General features: G+C 37.1%; 2 protein-coding genes across 4 annotated transcripts; one reads left to right on the forward strand and one right to left on the reverse strand.

Annotated features, from left to right (window-relative positions):
* Positions 1-1,247: 1,247 nt before the first annotated feature.
* Positions 1,248-17,679, forward strand: chtf18 (CTF18, chromosome transmission fidelity factor 18 homolog). Of its 3 annotated transcripts, none has more exons than XM_079617322.1 (22): positions 1,248-1,506; positions 2,262-2,432; positions 4,027-4,147; positions 4,252-4,477; positions 4,565-4,657; positions 5,545-5,597; positions 5,669-5,810; positions 5,897-6,115; positions 6,633-6,730; positions 6,833-6,956; positions 7,058-7,197; positions 8,746-8,839; positions 8,930-9,028; positions 9,102-9,232; positions 9,418-9,541; positions 10,977-11,201; positions 11,988-12,137; positions 12,634-12,764; positions 14,908-15,052; positions 16,607-16,723; positions 17,181-17,244; positions 17,356-17,679. In XM_079617322.1, the coding sequence occupies exons 1-22, from the start codon at positions 1,419-1,421 to the stop codon at positions 17,484-17,486; spliced, it is 2,886 nt and encodes a 961-aa protein (XP_079473448.1). In that variant the 5' UTR covers positions 1,248-1,418; the 3' UTR covers positions 17,487-17,679. The 3 variants fall into 3 exon arrangements, 2 of the variants coding, with proteins under 2 accessions (XP_079473448.1, XP_079473449.1); XM_079617323.1 differs by having other exon boundaries at positions 1,276-1,506; positions 4,027-4,136; positions 17,356-17,673; XR_013798175.1 differs by lacking the exons at positions 14,908-15,052; positions 16,607-16,723; positions 17,181-17,244; positions 17,356-17,679 and adding an exon at positions 14,043-14,706 and having other exon boundaries at positions 1,288-1,506; positions 12,634-13,391.
* Positions 17,680-19,136: 1,457 nt separating this feature from the next.
* Positions 19,137-21,923, reverse strand: LOC307001140 (uncharacterized protein). Its single transcript, XM_079617324.1, has one exon. It carries the CDS (start codon positions 21,840-21,842, stop codon positions 20,961-20,963), a length of 882 nt encoding a protein of 293 aa, XP_079473450.1. The 5' UTR covers positions 21,843-21,923; the 3' UTR covers positions 19,137-20,960.
* Between the last annotated feature and the right edge of the window lie 1,189 nt (positions 21,924-23,112).

The raw sequence follows: 23,112 nt of genomic DNA on the forward strand, positions 1-23,112 counted from the left end.
AACAATTGAATAAAACAAGGATATAAAAAAGTAACATAAACATTATTATAACCAACAAATCTTGTAATTAAAACTTTTTTAACATTTAAAACACTTAAATGTGTTTTAATAAAATGTGACAAATTGCCTTACATACGATGAACTCTGCTGCCCTCTTGTGTAAGATTTTTATGGCTACCAAGTTGTAACATATTTACATAATATTACTCGTAAAAAAGCTATATATTGCGAATACATGTTTGCTTCTAAAATGAAATAACTGCTTTAATTTGTCATTGCACTAACGTAAAAAAGTCTGTAAAATAGTTTTTGTCAGATGATGAATAAACTTGATGAAAAACATATACAATTAATTTCATAATTTGTGTACAATATTTGGCTTAAATCAATCAATCAATCAATCAATCAATCAATCAATCAATCAATCAATCAATCAATCAATCAATCAATCAATCAATCAATCAATCAATCAATCAATCGATCAAATGGTTAGTTGATCCCTCCTAATTTCATACCGTTAGCAGTAAATCTGTTTTATGACAGCTGATAAAGATATATTTTAAATTATTGAAAACATTTAGAAATGTAAGTGCATAAAACAAAAATTTGGATTCGCTTCACGATTTTGCGTGTCATCCTTGGCGCAGGGAGCCATGCTAATCTTCTCTGTATCGATCCAATTTTAGTATATGTGCTGCCGAGACAGCACACACAACACATGAGGATAAACTATATTTATAGTTCCAATACTGCCTATCAATGTGCATGACGGTTGCCAAAAAGTGTAGACAAAATGAAGGTGAAGAGCTGTAAGTTATACAACAAGTTGATTATATCGCAGAGCTGTTTATGAGAAATCTTGAGCACAATAAAAAAGAATAAAAACGTAAATTTTAAGAGGGTTTACAACTGTTGTAACAAGCATTCTGAGACATATGCAAAATACTCGCGATATTGCGAAATGATTGGCCTTTTCGTTTTTCGTTATATAATAAATGTATATCATTTTTTTATGTTTTTTTAAATGTATATCATTATTTAGTTCATACAGTATTTAGAAAATAACATTATTTCATATTAATTCGAAATAATGTAAAATTATAATTATAATACATTTTGTAATGACAGTTCAAAAAAGGCTGATGTTAGACTTTGTAATGATGCTATTTTCTTATTCCATATCACTGATAAATTGTTTAATTCTTTCTGGTTTATCACATTTATCGGTAGCTTTATAGAAATGCTATCCATCCAGGACTTTTATAGAGCGGATGTAGGCCTTACAATGGAACCGGAAATACACTTACTTACACAAATATTTTGCGCGAAATTTCTTGTTGTCTGTTCATGTACGCTCTTCCACTTGTTTATTCATTTGGATGTAAATTTCCTGTCAACACAGACAAGAGACCGCAAACATGGACGAATATGACGAAATGTACGGGATTGAAGATGATTTTGAACAACAGTTTGCTGATGAATTGGAAGTCATGGCTCAAATCGATCGTAAGTTAGAAAGATATGTTCATGTCTTCTCCCTTGTGGCAGACTGACTGTATGTAAAGTTTACGTAATAAAAAACAACACTAACAAAACATTTCTATAAATATTCAGTAATATTATGGTATTATATACCAATATGGTACATAAATGTGGTAAATATTCCGTCTGAAAATAGCACTGACTGTACCATGTTATTGCCACAAGAAAATTAAACATTGCTTTTGGTTAGTGTCAGAAAATGATTCATGACATACATTATGCTCCATTTGTATGGATTGATAGCCGATAACTAAGATCATATTTTTTTTATTCAGCCTAAATGTAACAGCTCCTAAAGTGATACATTGATTGTTTTCGCTGACAAACATTGGTCAATCTAGGATTTTTGTTTTGTTTTATGCCACTACATTTGCACTGCCAATTTTTTGGTGTCCAGTCCACACCACACAAAGAGACATTTTATGTCAAATATATAAATTTTTCCTTTATGTATAATAACAGAAACAAAAATTGTATATCATTGACCATTTGCTTGTAAAACATTGTCATACAGTGGTTTATTTATAGTTTTCAACCCATTCTAACTAGTCTGACTATTTGATAAGTAACTTATCAATTTATCAGCTGACTACAACATTGCTCAATATATCACAATAAATATTGCAAGCTATTTTGTGTCATTTATTTGTTAATAATCATATAAAATTGAACTAAAACACCTGTTCATTTTTAATGTGTGAATGTTTCTGTGTGTGTAGGCGAGCATTCATCATGTGCAAAAGTGTCTGAGTTCCGCAACAAGAAGCCGATCCCACAGACGTTCGAGGAAGCCATTGTGTCCGGTGACGTGCCATCGAGGAAATCAGTAAATAAGGAGCATCCTGAGAGCATCTCACCTCTAGTATATGAGGAGGAGGAGGAATCCCTGAGTCAGTATTGCATTTTCTCACTTGTGTAATAACACAATGCCTTTGTTATAGAGTATAAAGTTCAAAAATTTGGTGTTGGTAAGAATTTTTATATAGTTTTGATAGTCTCTTTTGCTCACCAAGGCTGCATTTATTTGATAAAAAATACAGTAAAAACAGTTTAATGTTTAATACAATTATATTTTAAAGAATTTCTATTTTAATATATTTTAACAATGAATTTTCAGCATCCTTACTCCAGTCTTCAGTGTCAGAAATCATTGTAATATGCTGATTTACTGCTCAAGAAATATTTCCAATTATTATCAATGTTGAAAACATTGTTGTGCTGCTTAATATTTTTGTGGAAACTGTGATTACATTTTTCAAAATTCTTTGTTGAATAGAATATTAAGAACAGTGTTTATTTAAAATAGAGATATTTGTAACATTATACATATATTCTCTGTCACATTTGATCAGTGTAATGCATCCTTGCTGAATAAAATTAATTACTTAATAAAAAAATCTTACTGACCCTAAACATTTGTACGGCGGTAGTAGAGCTGCGCAATTCAGGCTAAATTGAGAATCACAATTTTTTTTGCTTCTAATAGAGATCACGATTCTCCCAGATTTCTGAATAATCAACTAAACAAAATAACATGATGTTAATTGCTTTTTATTTACAATGTTTAATTAATGTGAATTAATTATATATATATATAAAAAAAGGGTTGAATGAATGATTCAATGTTTGGATGAATCAGTATTTTTGAACGAATCTCTTGAATGATTCATTGACAAAGGTTGTGTCTGTAATCGCATAATCTTGTGTAGATACTTTAGTTTTTACTAAAAAATTACGTTCTATATAGTATGAATGTAATCCTGACGTACTACATTCGCCACGTTGTCATTATCATGTGACCAGTTACGTCATAAATCCTCTCCCGTGGCCTCATGGGATAGTAAAGTGTCCATCGTATACACGCTTCAGAATCTCGCTGGAAGTAGTAGGTCGTCCGGGTACTTTTTTTGCCTATTCTTTTATAAAAACTGTGAATTCGGACATACTTCTCTTGTCACATACTGTTTTTTTGCTTACTATATATAATAGGAAAGTATGCAATTTCAGATGCAGCCATACATGTTTAAGTCACTTGTCGCCACCTGGTGGTGTAACGATGTAACTGATACAATCGTTATTTGAAGCGCCTAGTTACTTTCAAAAGGTGATTTGCTCTATTTTGATCGCTACTGTAGACCGTGATTATATCCGAACTATAAACTTTTATCCTAGTACTTATGTGGTAATATTGTAACACAGAACAGACTGTGAAGCTGTTTCAAATTTCTATAATACTGTACATGACAAAAGCTCTCTCTGGATCAGCGGAGCGCCAACGCAGATCTGAATGTTCAGGTGTGATTTTGTCAAAGGTTTAATAGACAGGAGAATCGTTGTCATTTTAGAAATGAGATCACGTGGGTGTTTGAATCGAGATCGTGTTCTTTTAACGGTTAATCGTGCAGCTCCAGGTGGTAGTGCAAACTTTGTGAGAGTGTATAAAAGTTATGCAGTGTGTCTAATGGTGTTTGTGGTTTCTCACAGCTCCTAAACCCAAGAAAAGAAGACAAGATGTGGCAAAAAAGCTCCAGTTTGGTGTTGAACACACTGATGACATCAGCCCTCCGTCATCCCCAGAGGTTTACAACAGACGAGTGAGAGATGGGTAATAGTTTATGCACATCACAGTCAATCTGTGCTGCTGTATGGAACACATTTGCCATCATAACATTACAACCATTGGTTGATTTCGTTTAAATCCTTTTACAGACCTGCAGTTTTCCTGTCCCTAAGTCCAGATAGACCAGCAGCCACAAAAATAACAACCAACGTGTTAGATATTAGTGGACTGACAGCATTACAGGAGTCACCAAGGCGGGTTACCGCAGCTAGACGTCATGCCCAGAAACGGCCCCCTGCAATTGGAGATTTTATCACAGTCACAGACTCCATGGGAAACAGAGTCTACCTTAACAAGAAAGAGGATGAGGAGAAGGTTTCGGACCCCACCAACTATTTTACACGAATGCTTGCAAGAGTACAATGTGTGAAGTTTATTGATTTTCCTTATCCTTTTTCTCAGGCACCAGACCCAAGAGCCTTCCGTAACTCACTGAATGGACTAGGACTGCTAGCGGTTCCAATAGAAGTGCTGAAAGAACAAATTACAGAGAGAGTAAGAATGTGTGAACATGCACACAACAGTGATGCGCGGGTCAATGTATAAACAACCCGCACACGACCTACGTTTTCAACTAACCCGCCCGCAACTCGGACCGCAAAAAAAAATAAAGAAAATATTGTACCCGACCCGCTTCCTGACCCGCATTTTTTAAAAGTAGCTAGTAAATGCTCATAGTAGCGTCATTGGGCCATAGACGTAGGGGTGCGGGTGCAGCATTTTTCTGAATGCTGTATGATATCGCCTAGTGTTATGAAATAAAGGCTTGATTTATTCATTTATTTTGTTTAATTTTCTTAAGAATTAAGATGCTGCATGTGTTTATATTACAGTCTAATTGAAGTGTGAGTCTCTCCCCCGACTTTCCCAACAAAAATCCCGCCCCCTCTCAGAAAATACATAAAACTGACATTACTAAGCTATATGCGTTTAAAAGTAGCCTATTAAAATGACACAATGTCATTGCTCAGTTCAACGTGTTGGGAAATCGGGCATTTTGTCCCGCGTCAGCTTTTATTCAAAAGTAAATAACGCGCTCAACATTCAAAAGGTAAATGACGATTTGCCACTTTCATCTCTGCTGCAGACTGAGCTTGTGCGTCATCTTCGCGCCAGTTATTCAGCCAATAAAGTGTAGACCTATGTATTTCATAGAAAATTCTGTCTAGTACTATATAAATTACAAAGGTTTAATTGGCATTTTTATTTCAAACGACCCGACCGTCTGGGACCCGAATATCATTAAAAATATTTTTGGATGACTCGTAACTGCGGATGACCGCAGGCACCCGCTCATTTTGGATCAACCCGCGCATCACTGGCACACAAACCTAAATTAATGATTTGGGGGAAATCTCTCTGAAATGGTTTTGTTTTTTCAGCGCCATCGACAAGTGGTGGAGGAATCCCAAAGATTGACAGAACTTATGAATAGGTGTGTGCGTACACATTTACTCTAAACTGTTGTACCTCTCTACGCATGTTAACTCTGAAATGACTTTTTAGTGGGATCGATCCAGATCATATTGCAGAAGAGCAGGCAGACTCTGGTGTGGATGGTGGTAGTGGGGAAGATGAAGGCTCATCCTCGCGGCTGTGGGTGGATCAGTTCTCGCCACAGAACTACACTGATCTGCTGAGTGATGACGTGAGTCATAGATGCGCTCACTTGAAAACTAATGATTGGCAGACATTTGCCTTGTAATTGTTTACATTGTCTCTCTATCTCTATAGTTCACTAACCGCTGTCTGCTGAAGTGGCTGAAGCTCTGGGACACTGTGGTCTTTGGGCGAGAGAGGAAACCCCGTCCGGCCCCTGCAGACGTCAGATCGAATTTTACAAATGCTCAAAACCAAAACCAAAACCAGTCCCAGCGTTTCAAAACCAAGTCCCAAATCACAGAAGAGATACTAGAGGCTGAGCTGGACCAGTACAAAAGACCCAAATTTAAGGTGAGTAAAACTGAGCAATCACAACAGATCACAGATTTTTTTATATTAGATTTAGATGTATTTAAATGAACCTTTTTATATTTGTACTTGAGATTAACATTTACATTTATGTTTAGATTTAATTATTTATGTTAGTTTAGATTTATTTATAACATTTAGATTTTTAGTTATGTATTATAATCTAAATATATATATTAGATTTGTTATATATATTTTTATATTTAATATTTATTATAATATATTTATTAGCCCATGAATATGTTAAAAAAAAAAGTACTTTAAAAAAATGCTTATTTATAAATGCAAAAAATATTGTAAAACTGGAATTTAGGTTGGTAAATTTGCCAAATGACCATGTTGGCTTGACAGTGACCAGATGTTTTTTATTGTAAAATATTAACAAGCTAAATGATACTGGGTCGGACCGTCAGAGAAGTAATGAATGTAATGCTACAATCTGTGCATTTCCTATTTTTTAACATGTTCAGTGTTTAACTGTATATATCACACTACACAGGTGGCACTATTATCAGGTCCTCCTGGACTGGGGAAAACCACGCTAGCACACATTATTGCAAAGCATGCTGGTTACAATGTTGTAGAAATCAACGCTAGGTAAGAGGATGCAAGCCCTGGTCCTGCTAACCAATCTTAAAATAGAAGTATGCACATATAAATGTCGACACTCACTATCTAAAAGCGCTGATCCCTTCTCAGTGATGACCGCAGTGCAGAGCTCTTCCAGAAGCGCATTGATACCGCGACACAGATGAAGTCAGTCCTGGGAGCCAATGAAAAGCCCAACTGCCTTATAATAGATGAAATTGATGGGGCTCCTGCTGTAAGATCTGCTCCCAGTTTTATTTATTTGCTTTTAATTCAACGGCTTGTCTAAATGATCCTGTTTCGCACTTGTTTTTTTCTTCTTTTTTTTCGCCTCAGGCTGCCATTAATATTTTATTGGCCACCCTGAACCGGAAGGATAGCCGGGATGGAGAGGAGGCAGGTGTTAATGCCTTGAAAAAGAAAAAGAAGAAGCAATCTGTGCTGCTTAGACCAATCATCTGCATCTGCAATGACCTGTAAGTCTTCTGTTTAAGGGGTAAAAATTAATATTTATTTGGATTTAAAATATTTGAATTTCTGCATATGTTCCCAGTCAACTCTTAAGCTTTCAGAAAACACACAAATAATATCCAACAAAGTTTCTGAAGAAGAACATTAAATTGTAACACTTTGCAATGAGGTCTCATTTGTTAACATTAGTGCATTTACTAACATGAACTAAGAATGAGCAATGTATTCGGTTACACTTTATTTTAAGGTGACGTAGTTACATTGTACTTGCTCAAATAAGTCATATTAATGAACTAAATGTACTACTTACTATAGAGTTACGTTCAGGGTTTGGTTTAGGGTTAGTTACTTGTAATTATGCGTAATTTACTGTTATTAATATAGTAAGTACATGTAGTAATGTGTAACTACGTCATCTTAAAATAACATTTGATGAGCATCTGACCTTCACAGACCACATCACAAAGACAGCTCGATCATGCAGGTTTGCACTGCACAACATCAGGAAGATCAGGCCCTTCCTAACCGAGCATGCAACACAACTTCTCGCCCAGGCCTTGGTTATCTCTAGGCTTGATTACTGCAATGCTCTTCTGGCTGGTCTTCCATCATGTGCAATTAAACCTCTACAAATGATCCAGAATGCTGCAGCCCGTCTTGTCTTCAACGAGCCCAAAAGGGCCCACGTCACTCCTCTGTTCATCTCTCTGCACTGGCTACCACTCGCTGCTCGCATCAAGTTCAAGGCATTGACGCTTGCTTACAGATCAACCACAGGCTCAGCTCCCTCCTACTTTCACTCGCTCCTACGAGTCTACATCCCTACCAGAAGCCTGCGATCGGTCAATGAGCGACGACTCGTGGTACCATCACAGAGAGCCACAAAATCACTCTCCAGAACATTCTCATTCACGGTTCCTTGCTGGTGGAATGATCTCCCTACCCTCATCCGGAATGCAGAATCCCTGACCACATTCAAAAGACAACTGAAAACTCATCTCTTCCGTGAGCACTTGACCAAAAAAAAAAAAAAAAAAAAAAAAAAACCTCTCCTTTACTTTCCTTTGTTTTGGCTTATGCTACTCTGAGCAATTCCAGAACTTTGTATTTTGAGCACTTCTTGCGTTATTTTTGCTTCTTCACAATGACTCGCTTGTTGTAGTCCTCAGTTGTAAGTCGCTTTGGATAAAGGCGTCTGCTAAATGACTAAATGTAAATGTAAATGTTAAAATAAAGTGTTACCATATATTCTAACAGCATTTATTAACCTTTGTAAATTGTAAGTATATAAAAATTTTCATGTTCATGTTGGTCCACACAGTGCATAAACTAATGTTAACAGATGGAACTTTTTATCCTAAAAATGTGTTAGTAAATGTTGAGACTAACATTAACCAAGATTAATAAATGCTGTAGAAGTACTGTTCAAATTAACAAATGAAACCTTTTTGTAAAGTGTTTCCCATTTCATTATTTTTGTGCATCACCATCGCAATATACATTAGCAATGAAAAATCTATAAAAATAAAATCCATTTACCTTTATTTTGTCAGTTATGTTCCTGCGCTAAGGCCGCTGAGACAGCAAGCTTTCCTATTGGCTTTTCCCCAGACTCTGCCCTCCCGCTTAGCTCAAAGACTGTCAGAGGTGACACACACACATGCACTCACATGTTTACAAGATGATTTCATAAACCCTTGAATAGAGACTCATAAAAGCTTTTGTTTCTTTGTGTAGATCACGCGGCGTCAGGGTATGAAAGCAGATACAGGCACTCTGATGGCCCTGTGTGAGAAAACCGACAATGACATCCGTTCTTGCATCAACACATTACAGGTGAGCGAGATGTGTGCCTTTTTAAAACTGGTCAGAATAAAAAAAATGGGATTGCTTAATCAAGTGTGTGCAGTTTCTACACAGACGTGGACAGAAGCACTTGGATCAGCGCAGCGTCAGTTCCATGTGTGTGGGATTGAAAGATCAAAACAAGGGACTCTTCTCAGTTTGGCAGGAAATCTTCCAGCTTCCTCGACTGAAAAGGTAAAAGGAGATCAAATGTGACCTGACAAAATGTGTTTTCTTTACAAAATTTAAAAGTAAAAAGATACAATTGGAAAAAATGTAAAAACTGTTATTTGTCAACTGTAATTTTTTAATTTGTAAGTTTTATCAGACTATGCCACTGATTCCTGCATTCTTTATTTTATGATGGTGTTGTGATTTAGGAAGCGGATTGGTGGAGATTCTTTTGGTGGTTTTGATGAAGCTGGACCTAAAGACGGTGCACAAAGGATTCAGCACATCTTACATTTGGTCTCATCTACCGGAGAGCATGAGAAACTCACTCAGGTAACTAGAGTTTTACATTCTACACTCCATTTAAATATCAAAATCATACTTGAACAGTGGCGCCTAAATATTTGGACACAATGGCCCTCATTTATGAAAAGTGCGTACCAAATTTCCAGCGTACACCTGGCGTACACCCAAAACCACGGTGACTTTGCGATTTATCAATATGGACGTTGGCGTACGGCACGCTCAAATTCTACGCCAGCTCAGGAGGTGGTGTACATGTACGCACGTTTTGAGTTAGTGCTGAAATGCGCAGAAAAACAATTCCTAACACCACAAAACGCACGGACAAACTAAAGATATGATATATTATGACCCACTGTAAAACAACAACAACGTAGAAATTCTAAACTTCAGTGTTTATTTTTGTGAGTTAAGTCCGGCAGGTGCGCACGGACTGGGTTCAGTAATGAAAGGCTTTCAATGACCAAAAAATAATTCAGACTGACAAAATAATTAATAATAATTCTTTTAAATATTGTATTATTATTATTATAAATAATAATAATACAAATAATAATAATAACAAAGACATTCTTCTTCTAAATAACAATAAGCGTCATTAATAATCAAAATCATAATACTAATAAGAAGAATATTACAAATTGTCATGCAATTATTCACATCATCATCATCACTATTGTACACCCCATGTGACGTCATTCGAAATTCAACGCTAATAGTTTCAAAACACGTGCTGTAAAATAATGCATTGTGATAGGTAATTTGCTCAACCAACCAGCGATTTAAACTGGATTTCCACCGGAGAAGTTTCTCCTCTTTGCCGTCTTCCGTGTGTCCATGGCGTAAAATGAGGGCGTGGGGGAGGCGGAGACGTGAATATAGTGTGAATCTAATGACGATCGTTTTCAGCCGCGGCATTTATCAAGAGGCAGGTATTGCGTACACCTGAATTTCAAAGGTACGCACAGCTTCATAAATCAGGCGGTGAGAGGAGTGTAAGCATAATCTTACGCCAACATATACGCCCGTTTCGACGCAAGATTGATAAATGAGGGCCATAATACATTTGCTAACTTTGCTTTTTCTTATTTAAAGAACATTTTAAGTACTTCGATACCACAGCAAAAACTACTATCCTAACTAATAAAGTTCAAACATTATTAAAGGCAATTGAATGGCCAGTAAAAAAAAAAAGGATCAAATTACAAGCATAGATAAATATAATATAACAAAGTTACACATAAAGTAAGGTCAAACTGTAATATATTTAGGTACAGGCATGTAATAATTAGGCCTAAATGTAAAATAACACTATAATTTTCACTGTATAAATGAAATGTAGATGAATCTTTGTTAAAGCTGTGTTTGGTTGTTTGATTAACATTAATGGCTTAGACAGCATCTGTTTAACACCTACAAAAGTGTGATATTTCAGCCAAAATGATTTACTCTCTCTCTTCTCTAGGGCTTGTATGATAACTTCCTCAGCATGAAGCTGAAGGACCCTGGGATGTTGGGTGTGTGCACAGGTCTTGACTGGTTGTGTTTTTCTGACGTGCTGAATGAGTTTGTGCTACATGGACAAAACTACTCGCTCATGCGCTACTTCCCGTTCCTGCCCGCTGCCTTCCACCACCTGTTTGCTGCAAACTCGGTCCCACGCATCAATTATCCACACAGCCACTACGAGGTGAGAGAAGGCAATAGACAGTGAGAGCACATGCTGTCTATCCACCCTACAATACTGTTACGAAATAAGCAGAATCAACCAGACCTTTAAAAAAGTCCTCTTTCCCTTTCTACCTTTCATCAAATGAAAGCGTTCTGTCCCAGTTACACACTTGACCATAATGTCTCAAAACACAGCAATCATGTGTCTCCCTTCACTATGACTGCGTTTATGCCATTGATCATTTTGATGTGCCATTGCCATTCTGTTTTTCAAGCGCTGTGAATGTTTTTTGGTCTTTGAGAAAACTCAAAACTTCTCTTTTTTTTGCTAAGATATTACTACTTTTATTCAGCAACAATGCATTAAATTGTTCAAAAGTGACAGTAAATACATTTATAGTGTTACAAAAGATTTGTATTTCAAATAGATGCTGTTCTTTTGAACTTTCTATTCATCAAAGGATCCTGGGAAAAAATGTTGCACTATTTCCACACAAAAAAATAAGCAGCACAATGTTTTCAACATTGATAGTAATATGAAAAGTTTTGTGAGCATCAAATCAGCATTTTTAAATTATTTCTGAAAGATCATGTGACTGAAGAGTAATGATGCTGAAAATTCAGATTTGCCACTCAGACATCTAACCAATCAGAAACACTCTGACTGTAAATGGGTTCATGTGTTTGGGGATTGCTGATATCAAGTATGCCGACATGTCTTTATATAATGATAATAAACTTCAACATTTATTGTTTTAGTGTGAAATGAAAGTGGTAATAAACAAAGTCTTAAATTTGTTTCTAGGCTTTCACTAAAACTCAGCACACCAAGAATGCCCTCATAGCCATGTTGAACGACATCCCACCTGCCATACAGAGCCGTGTTTGTATGAGCAGTCTCTGTATGGACATCCTCAGCCTTCTCCTGGACCTCATCTCCCCCAAACTGCGGCCGGTGAGTCATTTTAAAGTCTGTGTGCAAACAATATCAAGTCAAGTCACCTTTATTTATATAGCGCTTTTTACAATACAGATTGTATCAAAGCAGCTTCACAGTGATAACATGAAAATAATACAAAAAAAAAACAATTTCATCATCGTCCACCTTTAAGGCAGATCTATAATATTGTTGAATATTAAATATCACCGTTTCCACAAAAATATTAAGCAGCACAACTGTTTTCAACATTGATATTAATAATAAAAAGTTTATTGAGCAGCAAATCAGCATATTAGAATGATTTCTGAAGGATCATGTGATACTGAAGACTGGAGTAATGATGCTGAAAATTCAGCTTTGCCATCACAGGAATACATTACATTTCAAAATATATTTAAATAGTAAATAAATGTTAATATTATTTCACAATATTACTTTTTTTTACTGTAAATGAATTGCTCATATGAATGCAGCCTTGTTAAACATAAGAGACTTGATGTGTTTCTCACAGGTCAACCCCCAGCTTTACAGCACCAGGGAGAAACAGCAGCTTTATGATTTGATTGACACCATGATCAACTACAACCTGACCTACAGACAGGACCGCACACCAGAGGGACAGTACACTTATGTGCTGGAGCCGTGAGTACACGCATATACACAAACAACATTAACCTGATCTACATTGAACACATTGTTCTGTTTTTGGGCAGATAGCCATGCTTGTCTGTCAGGACTTTAGTTATGCAACTCATATAGCACAAGAATACCTACTAACACACACGGCACTGATTCCCGTTTATCACGATTTATGAGAGATTAGGCTGCAGCTCTAGATTACTGTCTCTCCATCCCCTCCTCTTCCACTTTTTTTATTATTATTTTCCTTCTGCTCTTTATTACTTTGTTGATTCTCTCACATGAGAGCTTGGAGTTTTTTGTTACTTGCCTTTGAAAGTCATGCATGGATGCATGTTCATCACTCAAGCATATAAAAAGACCTACAATCCTCTCTGTGGCTTACCGTGTCCTACCACTCACATTGATTGATGGAAATGGTGCTGAAAATGTGCACAAACAAGCTTTCGACGATCACAAGTCGAGGACTTGCCGCTGAACCTTTGAAAGTCTGCTTGATGGACCTGAAGGTGGATAAAAACCAGGAGTGAGAAGATAAACAAGGAAACAAGGGAACGATCTGCGCTATTGGATTGGTTTTCAGACAGTCGGCTCAAGCTGGAACTGAAGAAGAGCGTCTCTGAACATCCTGTATGTTTGCTTCTTATTCATGGAGCATTTCTCATTTTTGTATGAATGTTAGATTTTTTAAAGGCTCCATTATTACAATTTAAAAACAATGTTTTCTATTTAAAAATGTAATCTATTCCTGTGATGACAAAGCTGAATTTTCAGCAGCCATTACTCCAGTTTTCAGTGTCACATGACACATGCTGCTTAATATTTTTGTTTAAACATGATTTTTCTCATAATTATTTGAATAATAGAAAGTTATTTATTTAAAATATATAGATCATTTTAGCATTTAATGCTTCCTTGCTGAATAAAAGTATTAATTTCCGTACTATTTTTTTTCTGTTATTAGTTAAACATTTCACTAAATAAGCACATTTATTTATATGAATATTACAATATAATCATACACTAAATGTAATAGTAGATCTATCTAACAGTAGACTAATATTTTTTTAGTCTGTAAAATGTGAACCTTTTTTAATGATTCTTTGAAAGTTCAAAATAAATGCTTTGGTTAAATTAATCAAGCTAAAATCATCAGTTAATTTTATAAATGCCAAATAAGTATTATATCAGGGTAGATTAGATGGGGATGATAGTCATGTTTCTGAAGCTCATTATTTATTTGCGTGTGTGTGTGTGTTCTCTCTGTGATTGGTGTGGTAGAAGCATGCAGCATTCGTTCCTGCAGGCCCGCTGTGAGGAGACACTGGTCACCTCTGACTGGGGTTTTCCACTGCTGATCGCCCTGTTACTGCTTCTGCTCGTTTACGCCTTCCTGTATCTCCCCGCCATCTCTTATCGAGCTTTACTCCAACAAGCGCTGAGTAACCACACTGAAGCCATGATGACCCTGGAAAATAACAAGATGGTCTGAGGAGGAGGCCTGAATAGAAGAAACGTCTCTGCTTCATTTATATTCATTGTGATATTTTGACAGACTATCTTGTCGGAATAATCCCACTGTGCAATGTTTAGCACATGAGCAGCACTTTTTGCCCAGAGATATGGAAGTATCTGGATTTTACCTGATATCACGCTGGAAATAACATGGCAATCTTTCAGCGCTATCCTGTTCCCTAGAAAGGGAGAAGCCTTTTGATTTTAATTTGAATGCTCAATATAATATATGGGAATAAACACACAAACTTCTGAACTGCTCCATGTTTTTTTTTTTTTTTTTGTGACAGAACATTCTCCAACTGTCCTAGAGAAATGACTTTGTGTACGTGACCAGGACTAATCCTGCTTTTGGAGTTTCATCTGCTTGTGTGTATTGCACATATTGTCTAATTTCCTTTTATTCCTGGAACGGTGTTTTACCTTCGGAGTAAGAGGGATTATTTAGCTCTCCTGCTTTCCACTCTTTAAACCATTTCATCTTCATTTGCCTTCATATCCCTCCTCATTAGAGTCCCTTGTTCAGATTCTATAATGTTATGTAAAGGTTTATGCTACCATTGTATTATTATAAAAAAAAATTCATTTACTGGTTGTACAAGCAGTAATTTTATGACCTGTATTTCCACAGTAATGTAGAAGACGTGGTGCATTTTCCGGGTTTGCCTCCCCGGAGGCAGCTGACCTATCAGGTGAAGCAGCTGATCGCCAGGGAGACAGAATTAGAGCGAATGAGGAGGGTGGAGAGGGCCCAGCAGAAACGAAACCCACCAAAGGTAGGGGTTGGACGATACAACTGAAACACTGCCCAATATAGTTTTGGAGGTTTCATGGCTATATACCGGTTTGCCTGGTGCCCAATCTTCACTGGTTTTTATATTCCATCAGTAAGAACAGAGTGTGAAGGTTGAATTAGCAGAGCTTTAGCACACCTGTACATAAAATATCGCAATCTGCACAACATAATGGGAGACATGTCAGACTTCAAAAGAGGCCAAATTGTTGGTGCGCGACTCGAACGAACCGTATCCAACAGGAGTAAAGGTCCTTGCACACTGAGTCCGAAATTCACGTCCGAAATTTTAGCACGTTAAAAAATAAATACGACCATGTTTTGTCAATCACGCTTACACATTTCCTCCGAAACCTTTGTCCGTCATAATTTTTTTTGGATCGGGTTTGATTTTCTGCGTTTTTCGCATCCGTAGCAAGCATTTTGAATTGTGTTTTGACAATTCAGAGCCACCAAATGACAAATATGCAAAAATGCATACGAAAATTTCGGACTCAGTGTGCAAGGTCCTTAAAGGCCAAGGGATACTTTACCGATTAGGATTAAGCTTTGTATCAGTAGAAACCCGGTATTATTTTCGAATGACCGCTGTTCGCTCCCTCATGTCCCCCTGAGACGAGAGATTTCTGTATTGTGTGTCTGGAAAAAAAACTCTCATGACGCAAAAATTGTCATTTAGTGTCATCGGAGGCTTTTTTGGCCAGAGGCTAGAGACTACAGCCAGTAGTAGGAGCTAGTTCCGCATGTTTTCAACATCTCACTCACAGAATGTACAAATAGTATTTATCAACTAAATCGTCACATAGACTCACGACAAAACGGCGTCTTTTCAGTTTCGAGTCAACTAGTAGCCCAGTTTTATCATTTCTTCCGATACTGCCCTCTGTAACCGGTAGGCGTGGCTTGGGAGTGGCCTCATAGGGCAGCGAAGCAAGTGCATTCTGGGAGTTGTTGGCTTTTTAAATTTTATATATATATATATATATATATATATATATATATATATATATATATATATATATATATATATATATATAAACGGAGAGAGAGAAAATATTAATAATATATTATAATATTGCAATGAATTCTGGGACAATGCATTCTGTCTAATCTTGCTTTTGTTGTGCCTAATAGTTAATACCCGTTTATAGACACTGTACCTTTTGCATATGGAAATCTTATTGATTAAAATGGGTTTGATTTAGTTTTTCACCACTAATTTGCAGTGTTGACAATATGTTTACATATACTTTGATTGATTTCAGTTGGACTACAACATTATGATTTTGAAAATGTGCAGTTTTGTCCGGCTGCGGTACAAGTTTTATCTTTGCAAAGTTAGACTAACAGACCTTGATATTGCAATTATAGTGATGAAGTGAGGCGCAACATGTATTTATCTTTTAAATATTTGATTAACCATTGTGTTATGTGCTTGGACAGATGTGCAGCCCCCAAACAATATACAAAGCTGTAAACAATAATATTTAATTTACAGGATTGTTCATGTTGCATATTATTTGTTCTGTGTGTTTAGACAGAGGCAGTAAATAAGATTCAAGAAGAGAAGAAAACTGAAGTGAAGAAACCGACAAGCAGGAACCATCAGCAGAGGCTGGAGAACATCGTTAAACAGACTGTGGTGGAAACCAGGGTAAAGCATCTGTATTAAACCAGCTTAAATCTTTTACATCTGTCCTTGAACTACCACAGCAGCACCTGAAATCCTTCCCACGCTCATACAAATCCCATTTTAAATTGTATTTCCCTCAAGTCCAGTCCACCATTGAATATTACCATAACAAATGTGATGCTGGGATTGGTGATTCACAACTTCACTCATTGTGTGAAACTCAGCTATAACTAACCAGTTATAAATGCAGATAATATTTACAAATGAGCACTATAAATTATGACCAAAGTTAAAATGCACCTGGTTAAATTAGCCTTTGGATGGTATGGTAACATGTTAAATGATTTCTCTCATACTGTCTCATTTTATATATGCTGTACTTGTGCTTCATAATAACCCAATATTAATTGGGTTAATAGTGGATCAGGGTCAAAGTGCTCTCACCTGACTTGTTTATTTATCCTTCCCACGGTTATAGCCTGAATTGGATTTCTTTGGACGAGCCATTGCACCCAAGGAGAAGCCTATGATCACCACTACAGGTGTGTTCGCTTTATATATTTATATATATATACTTTTCACAAACTTGAACAATATAAGTGTTCTGCATAACCTAAATGTTAAATATGAGCTGATATCACTTCTCTCTGCAGGTGAAGATGGCAAAGCAGGCGAAGTGGTGCATATTGGTAAAGCTGTGGGTAACAGTGATGTATGGTTTCGTTTCAATGAAGGTGTGTCTAATGCAGTGCGCAGAAACGTTTACATTCGGGAGTTACTTTAAAGTTAATTTACCACCTTAAATCAATACATAAAAAACTAAAATGTTCTGAACCTTGTACTGTATAGTTAAAAAATACACCTAAAATGTAAAAAAACAAAACAAAAAAATGCACTGGTTCCTCTATTTGTTTTTATTGTATTCTTGTATAGTTGTCTTACACTTTTATAAATACATGTTTTCACTGAGTAACAGCATTTTTTTCTTTCTTTCTTTTCATAATGTCATGGCCTGATTAGAGCAAACAACAAAGCAGAGTTACTCAGAATCAATTCATTTGCATCTTTGTCCATCCTAGTCTAAGTCAGGCAGTGCAACCATGATAATGGGTGGAGTCACTCCTGTTGCCATAGTGATGATTGACCGCTCTATATTATTACACATTTGCTTATCTCCACCCACGGGTTCTCCTTCAGTAAATCTGGATTCAGAAATGGATCCTCGTTCATTTTCTCCTCCATCCATTTAGTTAACCTGAAAATAAATGGATAAAGGGAAGATAGAAAATAGCAACAACAAAAAAGAAATCTATAAGCTGTTAAATTCCTCACTTCTGTCAGCCCATACACACTAGTATTTACTTAATTTACTACACTAAACTTGGAACTTCACAAAAATATGTGTGTGTGTATATATATATATATATATATATATATATATATATATATATATATATATATATATACACACACAAACTGTAATATACAGTATATTTGATCATTTAAAAATATTTAGCACATTTTTATTGCTAAACAATTGCATTTATATATGAATATTAAATATGCAAATAAAACATTTTAAGGATAGATACATAGATAGATAGATAGATAGATACTCACTCTGGAAGAGAGGCGGATGTTTTATCTCTTTTAAACTCTAGCTGCTGCTTCAGACTGTCCACATGTTTCTTCAGCTGAACCTCATCCAGCTCATCCATCTGAAAAAACAGCTGTCATGTTTGTTAAAGTCTCAAAGCTAAAAATCCTGTAAATAATAGCTAAGTTATTGTAATTCATAATAAAATAATTGTACATAAAATCTATCATTTCAGCCTACCGTGATGAATTCAGAGTTGTGTAGCTGAAAAGTGAAGTGACAGGATTGTCAGGAGTCCTCCAGAAAATTGAGTTTGAATGTTTTGTTCTATTGAAGAGGACGGTGTCCGTTTGTGTCCCTTTGGTAAATTCCTAGTGCACACGCAGGAGATTTATGCAAACACCTGGCATTGAGGTTATGGAGCATTCAAACTACTTTGTTACTCAAATTCTCTCGCGAGATACGTCGCGAGTTGTAATGGGAGGGATGTTTAGCTCATTGGATGTATGTAAAACACATGCAAAACTTTTGAACAATGCCCTTTTGGCTTTACCTAGTCTTTGCCAGGAACAATAAACTTTAGAATAAATGTTGTGATTTTATCAAGAGACTACTTGTTTTAGTTTTTTATATAATAGTCAATTGATTACATCTGTAAATGTTATTTAAATCTTCCCCAAGATCATAATGTCAGTGTATTTGCCAAAAAGCTACATTCTGATTTCTTTAAATTATTGTTGTAACACTTAAGCCACACTTGTTTGACACTAAATACAACAGTTGTCATGCTTTTGACTCTTGATTGTAGCATACACTCTCGTTCAAAAGTTTGGGGTGAGAACGATTGTTTTTTATTATTCAGCAAGGATGCATTAAATTGATCAAAAGTGACAGTAAAGACTTTGACAGTGTTACAAAAAAACCTGTCAAATAAATGCTGTTCTTTTGAACTTTCTGTTCATCAAAGAATCCTGGAAAAAAGTATCATGGTTTCCACAAAAATATAAAGCAGTACACCTGTTTTCGAAATCGATAATACAAAATGTTTCTTGAGTAGCAAATCAGCATATTAAAATGATTTCTGAAGGATCATGTGACTGAAGACTGGAGGACTGATGCTGAAAATTCAGCTTTGCCATCACAGGAATAAATTACATTTTAAAATATATTCAATTATAAAACATTTGAAATTGTAATATTTCACAATATTACTGTTTTTTTTTTTAGTACCGGTAAACATTATCTAAAGCAACCAACAGGGTGAATGTTGGTGTACCTCTTCCTGTCATTTCTACTTGGGATTGATGTAGTAGCAGAAACATAACCATTGGTTACTTCTACCATGTTTGCTATTGGGTTAAAAGTGAAGGCACCTGTCTGTTAATGAGATCAGGAAGTGTTACGAGTGTGCAATGTTGTTTGTTGCTAAGCCGGTCTAAACCTGGCTCTTTAGGCTACTTAGTAAAGTACAGCAAATATATCTGCGATTCATGCGTGTTCTTAGAGTGGCGAGTTTGGGCTTGATGTCTTCTTACAGACAGCAATAAGGTGTGGTATGATGAAGATCATCTTTTATTCCAAGTTAGATCAGTGCTTTATAGACGACGTCTTTTTATGAACGCATTTTGAAAAAAACCCTCCGTAAAGTCTCCATAGTCTTACAGTACTACAATAGTGCTAAACCCATGAATCATCATAAATCAAAATAAGCCAATTACTGTGTGCATTAACACTTACTATACACTGTACGTTCACAACGCCGCCGGCGAGAGCGGCAAAATTCGCTCTCGACGCCGTGAGATTCGGGGACTCTCTGGCGCTCTTACGTATATTTTAGAATGCGTGATTTTTTTAAAACTTTATTTAAAGGAGCCGCGAAGTAAATAAGAACTCATAAATCAGTATCCTATTTTGTGCATACTGGCCACACTTAGGGTATAAGTTAACCTATTAAAATATTTTAAATGGGAAAGTAACAAAACACCAACAATTTCAGACACCTTTTTCCATTCGTCGTTCTTTTTATTAATGTCCCTGTATGTAAACAGGGACACGTCGTACAATAACGGGAAACCTGCAACAGAAATAATTAACTTTTCCTCCATTTAGCTTAGGAACTAATGTGGTCGGTACCAAAGTTTACAGGATTGTGTTCTCTAGTATCCTCTCAGGCGGAGGACTTCTACATTCCGATTGGTTGCCGCCGAACCGCGTCATAGCTTATTACCATAAAGTTGACTTGATTTCAACTCTTCTCGCCGTCCAAGACGCGCCGCCCTCGCCGGAGGTCGCCGTCGGCTCTCATTGAAAATGAATGGCTTCCGGCCACTTTGACGCTCTCGCCGCCGGCGGTGTGAACGCACAGTTAACAAGTGTTAGTTTCCCAGAAGTCAGGTTTGAAGTCTCAACGTCAGTGTGAATGTAAACATCAAATGTTCCATTTTAGAGATGCTGTGTAAAATACATTTTCCAACTATATGTACATCTAATTTTCTGCCATTAAACGAAGCAATAAAATCTTCTGCATGTACCAGCCATAAGGCACCCAGCTCTTTAGTCATTGGGATCAGGACCCATATTGGTCAACCACAACTCAAAACTGCAATGTTTCTCAAGTCACAGTCAATAGCACAAGTAATAGGACATGAAGCATCTCATATGTTAAATGCTCTTCTGGCTGATTTTGTCCGTTCCTCCCAGGACTGTTGCTCCGGCAGCGTTCTCCACCCCTTGCAACCATTCAGAACATTTTAGTAGGACGCTTTGATCCACACTCTGCTCTTTGTCTTCCTCATATTCCACGTCATCATATCGGTGGCGGTCATTCAGAAGAGAGATCTTCACCAGTGGGATGTTGGATCGAGAACCCGACTTAGGCAGACGGCTTTTCTGGTGCGGTGCCGGTACGGTGCCAGCGTTGCCACGGAGCAGCTTCTCACGGCCACGTTTCTGCAGGAGCAAAGTGGCCTCAGGTGTCAGGTTGAGAGAAAAGTTAGATTTGCTATTTAATCCCTGGCTTGATCCGGAGGAGGCCTGCGGACTACACGAGTCTGTTGGGATGCTTGTTGCTGAAACACTGGCAGGAAACATCTTCTTGCTAGAGGAGGTTGTTGCCAAATTGGTTGCAGATGTACTAATATCAGAAGTACTTTTAGAAGTTGGGGTTGAGGAACTTGAAGGATCAGTGGGTCTCGGAGTCGTAATCCAGGTGCTTTTACCCTCCATCCTCAAGCCAGAAGTGGCTCGACTGGTGGGCAACTTGCTTTTGTGCGGCGAGGCCTTCTTGCTCAACTTCTTGAGCCGCTCCTTCACAGAACTTTTCTCCTCCACAGTCTTGATCGGAATGACAGGCGACGGTCCTGAAAGTTTTTCTTTGCCTGTGCTGGGAAGACTCCGAGGTCTGGTCACAGGCGGGAAAGGCATCTTCACCAGGTAGAGCAGCACGTAGGACAAGAATTCAGTCTTTGAGGTGTAATGCGACAGAAATGGGATGTGGTCTTTCGCATGATCAGGACTACCAGTTGTTTCCAGAGCCCCCAACATCCACTTTTTTCTTCAGACACAACCACTGCGGAGATAGCGTGCAGGAATAGCTTGCTTATTTATAGGGTGTTGGGAAAGGGGTTTGGCCAAGGCAATGTGTGAATCCTTTAAGCCGCACTTGTTAAGCCTACCTACGCCAGAGTTGCATAACGTATCGAGATGTAAACATTCAATACACTCTTGCTAAACTGGGGGATTGTAAAGGTAGTAATGCAAATGAGAGTAGACAGTTTGATTTACAAAGCTTCTTTTTCACCAAACAGTCTGTCACATTGGTTAAACCCAACTCATAAAAAAATATATAGTCCTTATATACATGTCTCTAATAAAGGTTAGTGTTGTGTGTACATTGTAACTTAATATTGAAAAGACAGATCTTTCTTGACTTCTCTATACTACTGTAGTTCCAAGTGCTCAACAAGCATTAGTATGTGTATCTGATCCACACATGTATATGCATCTTCCCAATTAAAGGATCTTAGGGTTTATTGAACCTAATCTCTTTAAGAGGTCACATCATCTATCTCACGCAGAGTCTGTAACTTTCGATTTACTTGGCACTTGGTAAAGGTTCCTCCTGCCTTACAGCATCTAAGACTGACATCCCAACCTGAGTATGACTGTAAGATATTCATTCCCGAGGTGAGGACAAAACTTCTGTCAGGGTGGAGAGTCATTTGTAGGCAGTCAATTTCTTTGGCCTGGGTAACATATCGCAGAACCTGATTTTACGCAACATGTTCCTGGATCAACATTCCAATCACCCACTCAGATTTGAGCGACAAGTTTATAGTTTGTCAAGTTTAGGCTTACAACCAGAGTTAGGTGCTTCTACATCAGTGTTATTCCCCTATCATTTCACTCTGATTTTAGGGATAACTTAATGGTAGTGTTAGGTTTAGGGGTAGGGATATGGTTAGGATAAAATTTTCAGACAGGAGTGTTGTTCAAGGACCAAAATGTAGGAGTTCTGAACAGATTTTGCAGGAAATATTCATCGCTGAGTTTATAACTATTGGTATATAACGTAACTACAGCACCCGGGGCTAAAGGATCTTTCTACGTAGTTGACTATGGAGTAATGTGAATTTTGACAAAATATAAATGGCAAACATTTGCTTAAAGGTATAGCGATTTTCTTTTTCCGGGTGGGTAGCCTATACTATTGGTCCACCTAAGTGTCAATCATTCTGGTGATATGTTTACGTAAGGCCGTTCACACTCTGGCGTGCGCTAAAAGCACAGGTTAGGCTTCCCACTGATGCCGCAG

The sequence above is a fragment of the Phoxinus phoxinus genome (genome assembly GCF_949152265.1).
Source record: "Phoxinus phoxinus genome assembly, chromosome: 6".
NCBI lineage: Eukaryota > Metazoa > Chordata > Actinopteri > Cypriniformes > Leuciscidae > Phoxinus > Phoxinus phoxinus.

What these genes read in the sequence shown, in the direction of transcription:
- chtf18 (XM_079617322.1), top strand. Translation starts at nt 1,419, where the DNA reads ATGGACGAATATGACGAAATGTACGGGATTGAAGATGATTTTGAACAA. An exon ending in CTGATCTGCTGAGTGATGAC is followed by an intron (nt 5,811 to 5,896) that starts GTGAGTCATAGA and finishes CTATCTCTATAG; the next exon opens with TTCACTAACCGCTGTCTGCT. An exon ending in TAGCTCAAAGACTGTCAGAG is followed by an intron (nt 8,840 to 8,929) that starts GTGACACACACA and finishes TTCTTTGTGTAG; the next exon opens with ATCACGCGGCGTCAGGGTAT.
- LOC307001140 (XM_079617324.1), bottom strand. Translation starts at nt 21,842, where the DNA reads ATGTTGGGGGCTCTGGAAACAACTGGTAGTCCTGATCATGCGAAAGAC.